The 16,942-nt window shown below is 45.8% G+C and overlaps 1 protein-coding gene across 3 annotated transcripts in view; it reads left to right on the top strand.

The window, feature by feature from the left end:
* Positions 1–16,942, top strand: part of ABCC11 (ATP binding cassette subfamily C member 11) — a 70,363-nt gene that overhangs the window by 52,553 nt on the left and 868 nt on the right. For all 3 annotated transcript variants that reach the window (XM_077898506.1, XM_077898507.1, XM_077898508.1), the window contains 8 exons: positions 586–812; positions 1,268–1,405; positions 2,656–2,842; positions 7,086–7,175; positions 8,588–8,777; positions 10,252–10,411; positions 13,501–13,579; positions 14,272–14,388. In XM_077898506.1, coding sequence (XP_077754632.1) covers positions 586–812; positions 1,268–1,405; positions 2,656–2,842; positions 7,086–7,175; positions 8,588–8,777; positions 10,252–10,411; positions 13,501–13,579; positions 14,272–14,388 — 1,188 coding nt within the window. The remainder of the gene's footprint in view (positions 1–585; positions 813–1,267; positions 1,406–2,655; positions 2,843–7,085; positions 7,176–8,587; positions 8,778–10,251; positions 10,412–13,500; positions 13,580–14,271; positions 14,389–16,942) is intronic.

A 16,942-nucleotide genomic window follows, 5' to 3' on the forward strand; every position in this document is an offset into this window, starting at 1 on the left:
AGGAGACAGAAACTGTTCTGAGACTTTCAGTGTATTACCCCTTCCTTCCTTTCTTCCCTCCCTCCCTCTTTCCCTTCCTCCCTTCCCTCCTTCCCCTCCTCCCTCCCTCCCTCCCTCCCTCCCTCCCTCCCTCCCTTCCTTCCTTCCTTCCTTCCTTCCTTCCTTCCTTCCTTCCTTCCTTCCTTCCTTCCTTCCTTCCAGTTTTATTAAGATATGATTCACATATTCATAAAACTCACCCTTTTAAGTTGTACAACTCAGAGGTTTTAGCCTATTTGCAGAGGTGTGCAATCTTCACCACAACCACAATGGGGTTGTTATCAACCCCATTTTACAAATGAAGACATTGAGATTCAGAAGGGTTAAGTAACTTACGCCCAAAGTCACACAGCAGTGGGTAGAGGAACCCAGGCAGATTGACTGTGGAGCCCTTGCTTTTCACCATCGCTCTCCACCACCTCCCCAGCACACCCCTTAGGCTGCATCCTGCACATATTCAGAGCCTAAGGGCAACTGACATCTTCCTCAAGTCCCAGAGCAAGGAGGGCAGCTAGCTGTTGATCTGGGTTGCTTTTGTCTCTGCAGGTTTCTTGCAGCCCCATGAGCTTCTTTGACACAACCCCAACAGGCCGACTCCTGAACTGCTTTGCGGGGGACTTGGATGCCATGGACCAGTTGTTGCCTGTTGTTGCTGAAGAGTTTCTGCTCCTGTCTTTGATGGTGGTCGCTATCCTGTTGGCTGTCAGTGTGCTGTCTCCATACATTCTGTTGATGGGAGTCATATTATTTACTCTTTGCCTTATTTTTTTTTCGTAAGTAGGTTCTTTCTGCTTGTGAGCTGGGTCTGTGACTTGGGATACAAGGTTGGAATCTAGGTAGAACTGAGTGGTCCCTGAGGTTGATGGCCCAGGTCACTCCCTCTCATTCTTCTTCTTCTTCTTTCTTCTTTCTTCTTTCTTCTTTCTTCTTTCTTCTTCTTCTTCTTCTTCTTCTTCTTCTTCTTCTTCTTCTTCTTCTTCTTCTTCTTCTTCTTCTCCTTCTTTTTTAAAAAGATTTTACTTATTTAGTTGAGAGAGAGAGAGAGAGAGGAGAGCACAAGTGAGAGGAGGGGCAGAGGTTGAGAGAATCTCAAGTGGACTCCTTGCTGAGCAGGGACCCCGATACAGGACTCAATCCCAGGACCCTATGATCATGGCCTGAGCTGGAGGCAGACGTTTAACCAAATGAGCCACCCAAGTGCCCCAACTCCCTCTCATTCTTGATGCAGGATGTTTAAGGCACCCATCAACGTGTTCAAGAGGCTGGAGAACTACAGCCGCTCCCCTCTGTTCTCCCACATTCTCACCACTCTTCAGGGCCTGAGCTCCATCCATGTCTATGGAAAAGCTGAAGACTTCATCAGCGAGTGAGTCCTGCTGCTGGCGTCTGAGGAGGTTGGGGCTGTGGGGATGGTGGGAGGCAGGAAGGTAAGCAACGATCCATCAGGGAATAGTGTCCTCCTCCCATTGTTTTATTCCTGATCCTCCAGGACCTCATCTGTGAGATAATGCTAATAGGAATAGCAAGGGTAAGTTCTATGGAAAATGTCTGTAAACCTTAAAGACCTGTGGCATTGTGTATACGTCTTAATATAATTATTAGTAAGAAGTATGGCTGGGTCAGCGCTTCTTGCATGGTTCTTTTTCTTTCACTTCCAAATAGGTATCTAATTTTAATAAAATACAAGGAACGATAGCTTTCTAAATAACAGAATTTCCTTCACTATTCATACCTATAGATTTGCCTTCTAAATGTTTGCTGAAGCCAACAGAAACATCCTATGATTGCTGCTGAGGCTTCATTGTGTCATGTGAACTTACTCATTTGTAAACATCAATCATACATGGTCTGCACCAAACCATAAGATGCTCAGTCTGGTGGAAGACAGGAGACAGAGACACAGTTTTGTGATAATACAGGGTTGAATATGATCAACAGCATAGGAGAAAAGCAGATAAAAGGCCATAAGAGTTCAGAGGGAAAAGAAGTGGCCTGCAGCTGGGGGTGGGGCAGGGGGTGACATGGCATCTGAGCTGAGGCTCAAAGCCTGATAACACTTGAGGTGACAATGGGTGTTTGGTTAACTGGAATATTGGACGAGCCATGGCACTAGCTCTCCCAGCAGTGTTGAGCACTCAAGGATTGTGCAGATGCTGAGACTGGGGGCATCCTGGAGTGATGCAGTCACTCAGCTACCAGGTGCTTAGCACCCACTGGGAAGATGGCAGCGAATAAGACAGACAGAGCCCTCACTCTGACATGGATAGATAATGGGAAGGGGTTGCTTCCCTTCACCCACTCATGAATCCTGGCATTTATTCATTCTCATTGGCCCCATTAGGGAACTTACCCTAATTGATGATGGACCAATCATCAAGAAATCATCATGAAAGAGCCTGTCCTGATAGGCCTTAAGTCAGTCGGAGCCTACTCCTCCATCTGAGGTCAGGTCAACTCCATGGCTGAGGAAGGGAAGAGAGGCAGGGAGGAAACCCCTGAAGAAAAACCAGGTTCCTTTGGTTGGAGTGGGGAGCTGGATTCTAGGGAAGCAACCTGTGTCCACTCCCACAGAACTCTGGGTCAGACAAGCACATGTGGTTTTCCTTTCTTTCTGAGGTTTAAGAGGCTGACTGATGCGCATAATAACTACCTGTTGATGTTCCTGTCATCCTTGCGATGGATATCACTGAGGCTGGAGATCACGACCAACCTGCTGGCCTTCGCTGTGACTTTGTTCGTGGCTTTTGGCATTTCCTCTGCCCCTTATTCTTATAAAGCCATGGCTATCAGCCTCATTCTCCAGGTGAGGGAGGTGAGGGGGCTTGGCTTGCGGGCCTGGGCAGACCCGGGGTGGCCATGGGACTTTGATGATTCCTTGGGTTTTGGACCATTTGTGATCTTATGAATTATGTGCGTGGTCTTCTGAATCTGCTGCTCTCCTCTGTTTCCCTGCCACTCTGAACTGGGCAGTCTGTACTGAAAGCTATTTAATGGATTCATGGATTCTTAAAATGTCAGGACTGCCTAGAGCCCACAGGCAGCTAAGTCCAACCCTCTTATTGTGCAGATGGGTAATTGAAACCCAGAGAGGGAAGGAGTTATCTGAATGGATAGAGCACAGAGCCAGGGTAAGGATACTGATCTCCTGGTTTCCTGGCTGGTATCTTTTCATCTTACTCTTCACGCCTGGATTCAGCTGTCAGACGTCCCTGAGATATCTAAGGAGGTATCTAGCCCTTCCCTTGGAACAGGTCTTCTCAGGCTTTAAATTGCACATGATTTGAAGCAGAGCGCTTGGCCCCAGCCTTGGAGGCTAACTTGGCCTGGGCCCCTGTGCTGCTGACAGGATGACCATGCTCCGGAACATAGCCTCAGGGACTCAGAATCAAGTCCTGGTTAGGCTAGATCTTGGAATCAAATGTTAAAAACAGGTCATCTAGTAGATTGTGATTTATCAGTCTGCAAACTTCCTGGTAAGAGTTCCTCCTGGCCCAGCTCACTGGGGTATGGGAGGGTCCAGCTGGCTGAGGTTCATGTCTACAGGGTCATTCCTGTGCAAAGGCTAGCCATGGAGTGCAGTGAGGCCAGAGGCTATGGTTCTGCAGCACCTCAGGGAACCCTGGCTGCACAATTCCAGGGCACCCCTCCCCCAGGAGGTACTCATTAGCTGCCTTCTCTGCAGTTGGGTGGCTTTGTTTCTAACCGACTTTGGATCTCAAGTGCCCCAATGCTGAGGCATTTTTTTTTGGGTCTGCAAAGGGGCTCCGTCTTGCTCCTCGGTGAGCCCCTACAGCAGACACACGTTTGCATATACATACAATCCTGTATACGCACAGCCCTGCCTGCATGTGCAGAGCCTTCTGAGGACACACAGGCCACGCAGATGTCTGTGCGGTGCTCGCACTTGCAGTCAGCTGACCAGGGCAGTAATATGGAATTTCCCAGACACCGATGCTGAGCCAGCACTCTGCTAGGCACTTGCTGTGCTTTCTTGCATTGAATTCTTACCACATTCCATAAGCTACAGTGAAGTGGTTAAGATCGTGTGGTTTAGAATGTGGGTTCAAGCCAGGCTCTGCCCATTATTAACTGTGTGACTCTGGGGAAGTCTCTTACCCTCCTCGTGCATGGGATTCCTCATTTTGTGAGAAAAGAGATAATCAAAGTTCTAAGATTATGGATTTGTGAGGCATATGTGTAAGGATGAGGGTTAATGCAGGTTAAACACCTAGAATAGCGTTTGGCCCAGAATAAATGCTCAATAAATGTTAGCTGTTACTGTTCCTGGTTTACAGATAGGAGACCAGAGCTCTAGAATTCAGTAGCTTGCCCTGGTTCCCAGAGCTGGTGAGAGATAGGTTTGTCCTAGTGGGTCACACTCATCTTCTCTCTCTTCCTCCCTCTCTCTGACACACACACACGCACGCACGCACACACACACACATGCAGGCATGTACACACACAAGCACATGCATGCATATACCAGTACAGAATTGCCCCCAAACCTTCCAAAACTCTAGGCAAAGGCACCAAAGTGGTATGATAGGGGATTGGGAGTCACTAGGGCCAGAAATCCCTCTAGGTTGCCACGTGACATGGGCCAGGGGGCAAAGATCGGGGCAAGATTGTCATGTGCTAGCATAGGCAAGGAGGTGGGAGCTCATCTCTCCCAGGGTACACTGTGCATGAGACACATCTCAAAGGTCTCCCTAGCTTCTTTGACTACAGAAAACTCATGACAAACTCTGCTGGAGGCCTGACTGTTTCAAAAAGACCCTGGGCTTATTCTTTTTTTCTCCATGTCTGTGTCTCAAGGTAGCAACCCTGATGCCTCCTCCCCTCTGCCCGAGCCCCCTGCTATCTACCTTCTACATTCTCACCAGAGTGATCTTCAGTTATGGTTTTCCTCATGCCCCTGCCTTGTTTAGAGCCCCCAGAGATTCCTTGTCTCCTTATGCCAGATCCAGGCTATGGTCCCTGCCTTCAGGCTCCTCACATCTGGTCCCATGACCCCAGCATGCATCTATCCTCTGGTCACACTGCTGCCTCACTGACCTTTGCATGCACTCTCAATGCAACTATGTTCAAGCTTTGGGAGGTGGGAATCACACTCAATGTTGCTTTGCAACCCTAAGAGGTATAATTAATAGAGATGCTTCTGGCTGCAAGCCAGCAAACCATAGAATCAATTCAAAATGGTCTTGGCCATCTGGGGATGTGTTATGTGATGCATCTAGAAGTCTTGGGTAGTCTCTTCTCTGTTAGTTAATTTAGTGACCTAGCATGAATCCATGACCATTTTATCTTTTGGCCCTGGCATCCACAGCCTGGCTTCATCCTCAAAGTTGTTTGCTCAAAGTCACAAAATGGCTGCTGCAGCCCCAGGCAACACATCCTCACCCAATAACCACCAAAGGTTAAAAAGAAGAGAACTTTCTCCTGTGCCCCATTTTAAGAACAAGGAGCAGTTTCCCAGAATACTCCTGACTCCTCCTCATGCTTCATTGGCCAGAATTGTATCATGGCTCACACCTAAATCCACTATTGACAAGAGGAGTGGATTGACATGATTGTTTTGAACTAGCCACGCCTCCCTGGAGCACCAGGCTGCCAGACATCCAAGCGAGTCTAATGGGGGGACGTGCTAGCAAGGAAGAAAGAAGGGACCGCCTACTGACTAGGCAACCAGCCATGTCTGATACACTTACTGGAGGAAAGGCGGTCTCCCCGGCTTCTTTTTCCCCAGTTACTGTCATTTCATGATGGCATCCACCTTCTCTGAATTCTAAAGGGCTTTCCTTTCCCTTCCCACACTCTTTGCTCTAGGAATAGCCAAATGGTGTGCAAGACCCTGAATATATCCTGCTACCTCTTACTTTCAGGCCTTGTCCCCTCTATAGGGAATGCCCTTCTCCACCCATTTTTAACCTGCTAAATCCCACCTCTCCTTAAAAATGAAACTTCTGTGCCAACTGCTACACTGGTTCTTCCCTGTGGCCCTTGTCTGGGTAACTGTTGTGTGGGCTCTAATGGTGCTCCGTGTTGCCTCCCGTTGTGGAGCACATCCTTCTGTGCTGGCATTCTCTATTGACCCATCTGTCTCCCACCTGCCTGGGGGCTCCTTGAGGGCAGGGTCTGGGTCTGTTGCACTTTTGGGCACAGATCCTGGCCTGGCACCTGGCAGATAGCCCTCAAGGAATGTGTTAAACAAATGTATTCTGAACTTCTGCCCAGCACCCTGTGTGTGATCTGTTTGCCAACATCTTGGGCCAGGGGGATGGAAAGTGTAAAGATTGGGGTCCCTGTCCCCACAACACTTCCAGGGTCCAGGTGATTCTATGTGTCATTTCTTCTTTTGGTCCTCAGGTTCCTCATCTTTGGTGCCTCCAATTTCTGAGAGTCCCTGATATTCCTCTGAGCCTGGGTTTCCCTGAAGGCAGGGCCTAAACAAGGACTTGGGTATAGGCAGATTATTTGGGAGATGTTCCTAAGAAATAGGACTGAGGGAGCAAGAGAATAAGGCAGAGAAGGAGGATCTCAATCATGGGCATGTGTCACTGAGATTGCTGTTCTGGGTCACCAGCATTCAACTCCATTGGCACCTCCTGAAAAGCATATAGGATGTCCCCTGGATTGTCCCCCAAAGGTGAGGGACAGGGGCCTTTATCTACTGGTTCCTTTCCCCATTAGTTGAGGGTTGCCTATGGGTCTTTAGCTCCCCCATGTTCCAGGGCTGCAATTGTGCATAGCCCAAGCAGGATCCTGTGGTATGGGTGAAGGTTATGAACAGAGAGCAGAAAGACACACAGAAGGTACCTGAGGTGGTATGATGCCAGTGGAGTCTTGCCCAGAACTGCTCACCACCACTGCAGCCAACGTCAGAAGTGGGCTCAGGAGGCGCCAACAGGATCTGCTCCATTCTTGTAGGGAAATTGTCTTGGTCTGAGAAGTCACTCAAGGGAGAATGGTAACTAGTAGTTTTTAGAAACATTGAAATCCTTGGCACACCCTCATCAGCTTCTTGACCTGATGCTTCTTCATTCCAGCTTGCGTCCAACTTCCAGGCCACTGCCCGGATTGGTTCAGAGACAGAGGCATACTTCACAGCTGTGGAGAGGATATGTCAATACATGAAGGTGGGACGTGGGTCTGGTTTGTTATGGGATACTCTGGAAGGCTTCACTTCCATGCCTGGGGCTTGGCTTCTGTGGCTTCTGCAAGCTCCAGCACCCCAGGAACCCCGAGGCCTCTTCAAGAGGCAACTGGTGCTCCTAGCCTTCCTCCCCGTCTTCCCTGGACCTGTGTCTGTTATTTCTTAGGAGCCCTTCCATACTCATTGGCCCATTTTTACCACATTCCTTACTGCTTTCCTAGGTGTAGAGAGGGTGTATGCCCTTTTTAGAAATGAGAGTTTTGCCCAAGTACAAAAATAATAATAATGACCATAATAATTGGTATTATTATTGCATCTATTTGTGCCAGAATAGTTAAGAACGTAGATTTTAGAGCCAGATCAACTGGGTTCGAGTCCAAGCTTTGCAACTTGAGTCAGCCGTGTAACCTGGGGACAGATCACAGTATATACTTCATTGGGTTATTACAAAGATTGGGTAATACAATATGTGAAGCACTTAGCACAGTGCCTGACTCACAGTAAAGGCTCAATATTGTTATACATAGACAATCTCATGAAATCACAAAACAGTTTTATAAGGTTGAATTATTGTCCCCATTTCCCAGAAGAAGAAACTGAGGCTTGGCTAGGCTGAGCATCTTGCCTAAGATTACACAGCTGGGGACCAGCTGAGCCCTTTGGAACCAGTTCTCCTACCCCAGTTAATAGGAACAGAATTTGTGAATCATAGAGCTTTGATTTAACAGAGGGACGCTGTGGCACAGCGACACCTGTGGTGAAGAGCTGTGACTTGCTGTCAGGCGATCATGCAGCTTCTCCATCACTCGGGCCTCAGGACGCACTCAGCTATGCCTGTTTTGGTAGTGGGCTTGGAGTCCGGCAGCCCTGGCCTGAGTGTTCATCAGCTCTGTGATCTTGAGCAAGTGCTTTAATCCATTTGAGCCTAAAAAAAAAAAATTCCATTTGAGCCTCTGTTTTCTTGTGTATGAAATGCATCTAAAGTTCCCTACCTTGTAGATGAGGACAGAGGGAGGGGGAATCTGCACAAGGCCTCTGACCCATAAAACATACCGTGCGTGGATCAGCTAGCTCTGCTGCCTTTATCATCACTGTTCTGGATTCTAGTTCTTTAGAGCCCCATATAGTAAATTGGAAAAAGGTCTCTGCGTTAATAACAAAGGGGCCAGCTATATAGTTTCTCACTCTTTGGGGATGAAATTATATGCGTATCAGGTGAGTGGGAGTGGGGTGTTCCCCTTGGGGGTTCCTCTGATTGCACAGCCAGTTGCTTGACCACAGTGTGGGACAGGCTGGAGTGGGTTACACACCCAACGGATGGAGGCCAGGGGTCAGCAGGAGATGGGCAGAGATTAATGATAACTATTGATTTCCTTTTCTCTCTTCAAAAATGAGATGTGTGTTCCTGAGTCTCCTTTATGCATAGAAGGCACGAGCTGTCCCCCTGGGTGGCCACAGCACGGAGAAATCACATTCCAGGATTATCACATGAAATACAGGGACAACACACCCATTATCCTCAATGGCATCAACCTGACGATTCATGGTCATGAAGTGGTGGGCATTGTGGGAAGGACGGGTTCTGGTGAGTGGAACATCCTGGATGTCCCCTGTCCTCAACTCTGCCCTGTGGGTGTTGGGCCTATTTCAGGGCATGTGTTTACTCAGTGACCCCAGGGATGTTTATTGGGCCCCGACTCTGTGCCAGACGTTGGTGAACAAAACCCCAAGTCCTTGCTATCATGGGATCCCACCAGAGGAGACAGGTGTTAAGTGATCAAATCAGGAAACCCACAAGGTCATTATAGGTTGTGGTGAATGGCATGGAGGAAATAAAAGGGTGCTGTTAACAGAGTAATGGGGTTGGTGGGTCTTTGAGCTATGGTGGCCTGGGCTCTGAAGCCAACTTTTGAACTGAGACCGAAAGGCTGAGTAGGGTGCAGGGGAGGTATGCCTCGAGCACAGGGCAGTGTAGGGCTCTGCGAGGGTAAGAGCAGGGCCAGAAGTGAAATCTGGGTCCTGCTTCTCCTTCCTAGACCTCATATTGACCTCTTTCTTTGCCCTCTCCTTTCTGACCACTTTCCTTTCCTTCCTCTCCTATTACTTTTGGGAAGTCTGGTCCAAGGATAACTCCCTCCCATTTTTGCATTGTTCAGAGACACTGCTCAGACTTGATTCTTGCCCCACCTTGTGTGCTTCAGAGCTGCTTCCTCCAGGGAGCCCTCTGGGAAGACTAGAGCCTTCCTGAGTCTCCACCTCCTCAGGTCTTGCAGCCCTATTAGGGGAAGTGCTTCCATCTGTGTTCTTTAGTGCGTTCTTCCCTTTCTGCTTCTCGCCTGCAGTTGGCCTGAGAGGGCTGGAGACATAGAGAAGATCTCAGTAGATACTGGTCCAGTTGACTTGTATTTATTCAGTAGGTATTTATTGAGCACCTACTATCTGCCAGGCAAGGGGAACATAAAGGTAAACAAGACACACAGCTACCCCCTCCATTCACCTTTTTAGAGCAGAGGTTGAAAACTCAAATGCCTTTGGGGCCTGGCAAGCAACATGCACAGGTGAAATGGGTCAGGGATATGATAAGTGGGGTGGGTCGGCAGTGTGTTGGATTGGAGAGCACTGTTCTCTCAAGGAAGCAGCTGTGCTCAGCTCCAGCTGCGTGTTGTGTGGGAGGATGAGGACCAGTGTTGCCAGTTCTAGGTTTCAAGAAAAGCATGCAATTTGGATTTTTATATATAGGATCTTTGAATTTTTAAAATGCTGGCACAGAACTTAAAAAATAACAGTTAACACTATGTGTGTGGAACAGAATATATAAATGGCTGGATTTAATCCAGGCGATCTATTTGTGCCCTCTGATCTAGGCTGTAAGAAAGCTGTTTGTGGTTTGGGGTACCGCTTGCAGCAGAGACTCCAGGCCTCTTCTGCTCTTGCAGGGCTCAGAATGACAAGGGATGGACTGGAGAGGGAAGCATGTCAGGTGTGAACTCCAGGTGTGGCCCCTGCTGCCTCTAGAACAGATCAGGAAACTGAAGCCCCACTTGTTTTTTGCCTGACAGGGAAGTCCTCCTTGGGGGTGGCTCTCTTCCGCCTGGTGGAGCCTACAGCAGGCAGGATTCTCATCGATGGCGTGGACATTTGTAGTATCAACCTGGAGGATCTGCGGTCCAAGTTCTCCATTGTCCCTCAAGATCCTGTCCTGCTTTCAGGAACCATCAGGTGAGTGCTGGCCCAGAGGCTCCCAGGAGGGGTGGCAGGACCAAGATGCCAGGGCTGGGCTGCCTCTGGTTAACTGGTGGCCAGTGCCCCAGTTTGGGGGCCTCTGATCTCTCCTTATCACACTGGGCCACTCACTGGGACTCACTGGAGTGTCCTTGAAGATTGAATGAAGCTCTGATACACACAAGAGCACTTTGTAAACCATCATGCGCTAAATGAAAGCGAGGCATACTTTTTATTTTTTAGAAACCTGATGGGATTGGTCAGACTTCAGTTCACCATTAAGTATTTGCACTGTGGATACCATATTCTTTTATGTCAAGCTGTGGTTTATTCTCTTCTCTTTACCCACTGGGTAACCAAGCTGATGGGGGCATTTTAGTCTGGGAGGGAGCGCTTCTTCACAGGCAGGGGAGAAGTGAGAAATAATCAACTTTATTCAGATTCATGCTCCTACTTCACAGTGCACATGAGCATATGGGAACACCAAGGCATGGAAATTGAGGAAGCCTAATGCACTAAAAATGAAGCTCATGTTGCAAGGATATTTAAGGGACATTCTTAGAGGCAAGAGGATAAACTGACCCTTAGAGCTCTGTTTAATCATTTATGAATTTACTCATCATTTCTTCCTCCTTCCCCCTCCCTGCTTCTTTCCTCTTCCCTCACTCTTCTCCTTCCCTTCTCTTCTCCCTCCCTTCCCTTCTTTCCTATATCCCTTCTCTTCTTCCTCCCCTTCCTCCCCCCTTCCTCCCTTCTTGCCTGCTGCCTGCCTGCCTTCCTTCCTTCCCTCCCTCCCTCCCTCCTTCTCTCCTTTCATACATTGAACTCACCTTTTCTGAGCCTTTGCCAGGCCCAGACATTATACTAGGGACTAGGGTTACTGATGAATGATCACTGCCCCTGCTGCCCCAGGAGTTCAGAGTGCAGTCATGGGGGATGGGGGGGGGGTGAGTGTAGAGATGTAAGAACCAACAGATTATAATACAAGGAGGTATTTGGTAGATCAGAGATGCAAAGCACTAAAGGAGCCCAGAAGTAGAACAAATACCTCTACGTAGGTGAATCTAGAAAGGCTCCACAGAGGAAGGGACATTTGAGCAGGGTCTTGAAGGGCACGTAGGAGGTTGCCTGGGAGAAATAGAGGAGAAAAGTCTTCCAGGGAGAGTGTATGATATATGCACAAATGGAGAACTTTAAAATGAGTATGTTAGGGGAATGAGATAACATTTAGTGATAGATCTCTGTTTAGCTAGAGCTTGGTTTAGCTAGTCCTTGATATAGGAGTAGTAGAAATATGAATTCACATTTACGAGCATTTATATGTGCCAGCCCTATGCTTTAATGTTCTGTCTCATTTAACTGTCACCACAACCCTATGAAATAGGCACTATTATTATCCCTCCTCTATAGGGGGAGACACTGAACTTAGGAAAAGTGTGATTTGTTTCAGGAGACACACAAGTAAATGGTAAAGATGAGATATAATCCCAGGTCATCCAATCTCTTAACCAGTGCTGTCCCCCTCCTTGCAGCAGGAAGGAGTGTGGATTGGGGCCTACGCATCTCTTGGGGGAGAGGGTGGCAATCTATGAAAATGCTTTGGAGGTTATCAAATGTCATGGAGAGAAGACATTCTACCTTCTGCTTCTTTAATACAATCTAACCCTCCACACAAAATGTTTGTGGATGCCTAAGTAAAGCAGAGGTTAAGGGTAGGTTTTAATCACTGTTTGCATAACAGAGGAGTGTTAATGTCGCCTATGCCAAATGCCAGTGCAAACTTTAATGGGTATAAAGTCCAGGTAGATCCCAATCTGATGTTGCCTGGATAATCAGTTAGGACTTTTTCACTGCAAGAGATAGAAAAACCAACCCCACTATAGTGAGATACCACTTCACACCTACTAGGATGGCTATAATGAAAAAAAAAAAAGAAAGAAAGAAAGAAAAAAGAAAAAGGAACATAATAAGTATTGGTGAGGATGTAGAGAAATTGGAATCTTCATGCGCTACTGGTGGGAATATAAAATGGTACAGCCTCTGTGAAAAACAGTTTGGCAGTTCCTCAAAAAGCTAAATGTAGAATTAGCATATGATCCAGTAATTCTTCTTCTAGGTATATACCCAAAAGAGTTGAGAGTGGGACTTGAATAGATATTTGTATATCAGTGTTTGTAGCATTATTCATAGTAGCCAAAAGGTGCAAACAACCCAAGTCTTTGTTCATCAACAGATAAATGAATACACACACATACATGCAATGTAATATTAATGAACCATAAAAAGAATGAATATTTGATATATGCTACAACGTGGATAGACCTTGAAAACATTATGCTCAGTGAAATATATCAGACACAGAAAGACAAATGTTGTCTATTTCCACTTAAATGAGGTGCCTGGAATAGACAAATTTTTAGAGAAAGAAAGTAAAATAGAAGTTACCAGAGGCTGAGGGATGGGAGAAGACTAATGGGCAGAGATTTTGATAGGGATGATGAGTTTTGGTGGATGGTTACACAACATTGTGAATGTATTTAATGCCACTGAATTATATACTTATAAGCATTTAATGATAAATATGTGTATGCTAATACACATACACTGTCCCGCCCTCACCCCCAAACATCCCAAGTGGGTTAAGCTAAAAATGCCCTCTTTGGATTATGGTATTGGGAAGGCCAAGAATGATTCAGGGACTTTGTGTCTCCCTAACTCTTCCTTGGCTTCATTGCTGGCCTTCAATACCAGCCCCTGGGGAACTCTACGTGTCCCACTCCTGAAGCAAGATGGTTGCAGCCATCTACTTATGCCTGAGTCACTTGTTCTACCTCTGGAATTGGTGGTAGAGGACCCCCTGGACCATATGGGCTTGAGGGTTGGAGAGGAGGTGGTCTCCAAATAAAACTTGCCTACAGAAGGAATGGGTACTGGGAAAGCATAGAAAATGACCCATGGTAATTCCATGGGTTTCTCTACACCCAGTAAAACAGTTCTAACATTCATAATCATCTTCTGTGAATGGGACAGATTATCCCATAGTTGCATGTGGTTTATGGAGCATTTCTCTTCCTCTTCTATGGCAGATTCAACCTGGATCCCTTTGATCGTTACACAGATGAACAGATCTGGGATGTCTTGGAGAAGACATTCCTGAGCATGACAGTAAGTAGCTCTAAGACCTGATTCTTGGTCTTAGCCTGCCTCTTTAACAGCAGTGCCTGCTGGTCCGTTGGGGCTTATCTCACATGATATTTCAGATGCTGCAATTTTGGGGCATGGTTTAAATAATCTCATGGAGATGAGATGATTTTGGATTCCTAAATAAAGTCTGATGGCACTCAGACACCAACAGTGAGGCTCAGGGGACACTGCAAAAGCAAGGTAGGTGAGGTGTTTGCCCTTCTGGTTCTTACGTTCAATGGGAGATACAGACAGCAAAAAGACACATAAGATACTTTCAGATAGTGGTAAGTGCTCTAACGGTAGTAATGAGACCAGTAGATACTTCAGTTGGGGAGCAGCTTCTTTACATGAAGTGGTCAAGCATGGCCTCTTTAAAGATGGGGCATTTGAGCTGAGACCAAATATTGAGGGGGCAGTAGGACACAGATCTTTGAGAGAACATCCTAGGTTCGGGAACTAGCATGTGCAAAGACCCTGAGACCAGAGTGAGAGGGGCACAGGTAAGGAAGAGAAAAACCAGTGGCTGGAGTCTAGAGAGGCAAGGAGTGTTACAAAGTGCTACAGGAGAGGTCCTGGGTGGTGGGGTAGGGGTGAGATTAGGTCTCACACCACAGTGGCCTACATGTCTACGTGCTTTCATAGCCTACATCTCATTTTCCCTGATATTACAGATCTCAAAGTTACCCCAAAGACTGCAAGCAGAAGTTGTGGAAAGTGGCAGAAACTTCTTCTCTGTGGGGGAGAAGCAGCTGCTCTGCATTGCAAGAGCACTCCTTCGCAACTCCAAGGTGAGACCATGGAATGGCATGGGAGGTCATGGATAACACCTGGTTTGAGAAACCATGCTGGCTGTTTCTCCCTCCAACTTTATAGGATAGTAGGTGCTGTGCTATCTGTCCTTCCACAAATACCCATAGGGCTTCCTCATGTCACTGATTGCCATTCTGCACCTATCTGTGGTGTGGGAGAGGCATGTAAATGGGGACTCAGCCTGGGCTCTCTCAAACCCTGATATTCTGCAGCTAAGCTCAAATGATCCACCACTAGAACCAAATCATGATGCACTTCCCTTACAGAAAGTCGAAAGCTTAGAAGCTTATTAATTTAACAGTTACCCATTGTATATTCTTTTAAAAAGTTGGATATAGGACATTCTCGTGCTCTTTATTAAAGTTGGAAATCAGATGACAACTGTTTCAGGACAAAATTACTTTTTTTTTTTTTTTCTGTTACTGTCAGGTGTAGAATTTAGTGATTCATCACTTACATACAATACCTAGTGCTCATTACAAGTGCCTCAATATCAGTCACTCATTGAACCCATCCCCCTGCTCACCACCCTTCCAGCAACCCCTTAGTTTTTTCTCTAAAGAGTTTGTTTCCTTGTTTGCCTCTCTTTCCCTCTCCCGAGGTTCATCGGTTTTGTTTCTTAAATTCCACATCTGAGCGAAATCACATGGTTTTTGACTTTCTCTGACATTTATTTTGCTTAGCATAATACACTCTAGTTCCATCCACAGCATTGCAAATGGCAATATTTCATTCTTTTTTATGGCTAGTGTTCCATTGTATATATATATAGCATATCTTATTTATCCACTCATCTGTTGATGGACATTTGGGCTCTTTCTATTAATTTGGCTATTGTTGATAATGCTGCTGTAAACATTGAGATGTATGTATCTCTTTGAATCAATATATTTTTTTCCTTTGGGTAAACACCTAGTAATACAATTGCTAGATCAGAGGGTAGTTCTATTTTTAACTTTCTGAGGAACATCTGTACTGTTTTCCAGAGTAATTGCACCAGCTTGCGTTCCCACCAACAATGTAATAGGGTTCCCCTTTCTCCACATCCTCACCATCAACTATTGTTTTTTATGTTATTGATTGTAGCCATTCTGATAGGTAAGAGGTGATATCTCATGGTGATTTGCATTTCCCTGATGATGAGTAATGTTGAGTATCTTTGCATATGTCTGTTAGCTGTCTGTATATCTTCCTTGGAAAAAATGTCTGTTTATGTCCACTGCCCATTTTTAAACTGGATTATTTGGGTTTTGGGTGTTGAGTTTTATATGTTCTTTATATATTTTAGATTCTAACCCTTTATCAGGTGTCTTATTTGCAAATATCTTCTCCCATCCCTAAGGTTGCCTTTTAGTTTTGTTGATTGTTTCCTTTGCTATGCAGAGCTTTTATCTTAAGGAAGTCCCAATAGTTCATTTTTGCTTTTGTTTCTCTAGCCTCAGGGGATATATCTGTTAAGAAGTTGCTATGGCTAATGTCCAAGAGGTTACTGCCTGTGTTCTCCTCTGGATTTTGATGGTTTCCTGTCTCACATTTAGGTCTTTCAACCATTTTGAATTAATTTTTGTGTATGGTGTAAGAAAGTGGTTCAGTTTTATTCTTTTGCATTTGTTGCTGTCTAGTTTTCCCAACACCATTTGTGGAAGAGACTTTTTTCCAAAATTACCTATTTTAAAAAAGTTTCATCAGATTGTATTTCTTGAAGTTTTCCAAATATTGTGCCAATAACTTTAGGCATTGGACTACTTGGGTTAGTCAGGAGCAAACTTTCTCAAGTGAGGCCACACATACATACTCATCCACACTCACACATGTATACATGTGTGTACATGAGTGCTCACATGCACTCACAGCGCACACCATGGTTAATGAATGATAAATGCAAAACACTGTTAGTATTATTAGAGCTCTGGGAAAAAGCAGGTAGAGCCCAGTGGGTTGGAAGCTGGGGAGAAGGTTTCACAGGAAGGAGGACTCTCTCCCTCTTTCTAGCAGAGATGAAAGACAGGATTTGCAATATTCATGTAGCACTTTCTTAACCACTCAGTTCCTTATTTTACAGTTACTGGGCCACTGATGCCAAAGTTACTTTCTCTACATTGTTTCCCAAATTTGAGTCATCATTTTATGATTTTTGTCATATCTGCACACTGTCTCTCCTTTGACTTACTTGTGTTGCCTTCTTTTTAAAAGCAGCCTCGTTCTAAACAGTAACATTTGTGAAATCATATCTCTGTGCTACTTATATTTTTCTAATGCATATTGTTAAAGAGAGAGTTTATCCATATACTAGCCACACCATCTCATGTACCTTCCACGCATGTGTGCGTGCCTCACTTTGGGGAATGTTGGTCTATGTTAATTCAGGCAAATGAGAAAGCAGTTTATAAAACAAGTTTCTACTGGGACATTTTCATCTTCAAGAACTTAATTCTCTGGTCACATACACACAAAAGCTCTTGGTTGAGACCTAACATGCGCTTTAACATAATGGGCAACTAGAGCTCACAGTAGGTTTTGAACAGAATTCAA

This window comes from Canis aureus, chromosome 5, assembly GCF_053574225.1.
Source record: "Canis aureus isolate CA01 chromosome 5, VMU_Caureus_v.1.0, whole genome shotgun sequence".
Lineage (NCBI taxonomy): Eukaryota > Metazoa > Chordata > Mammalia > Carnivora > Canidae > Canis > Canis aureus.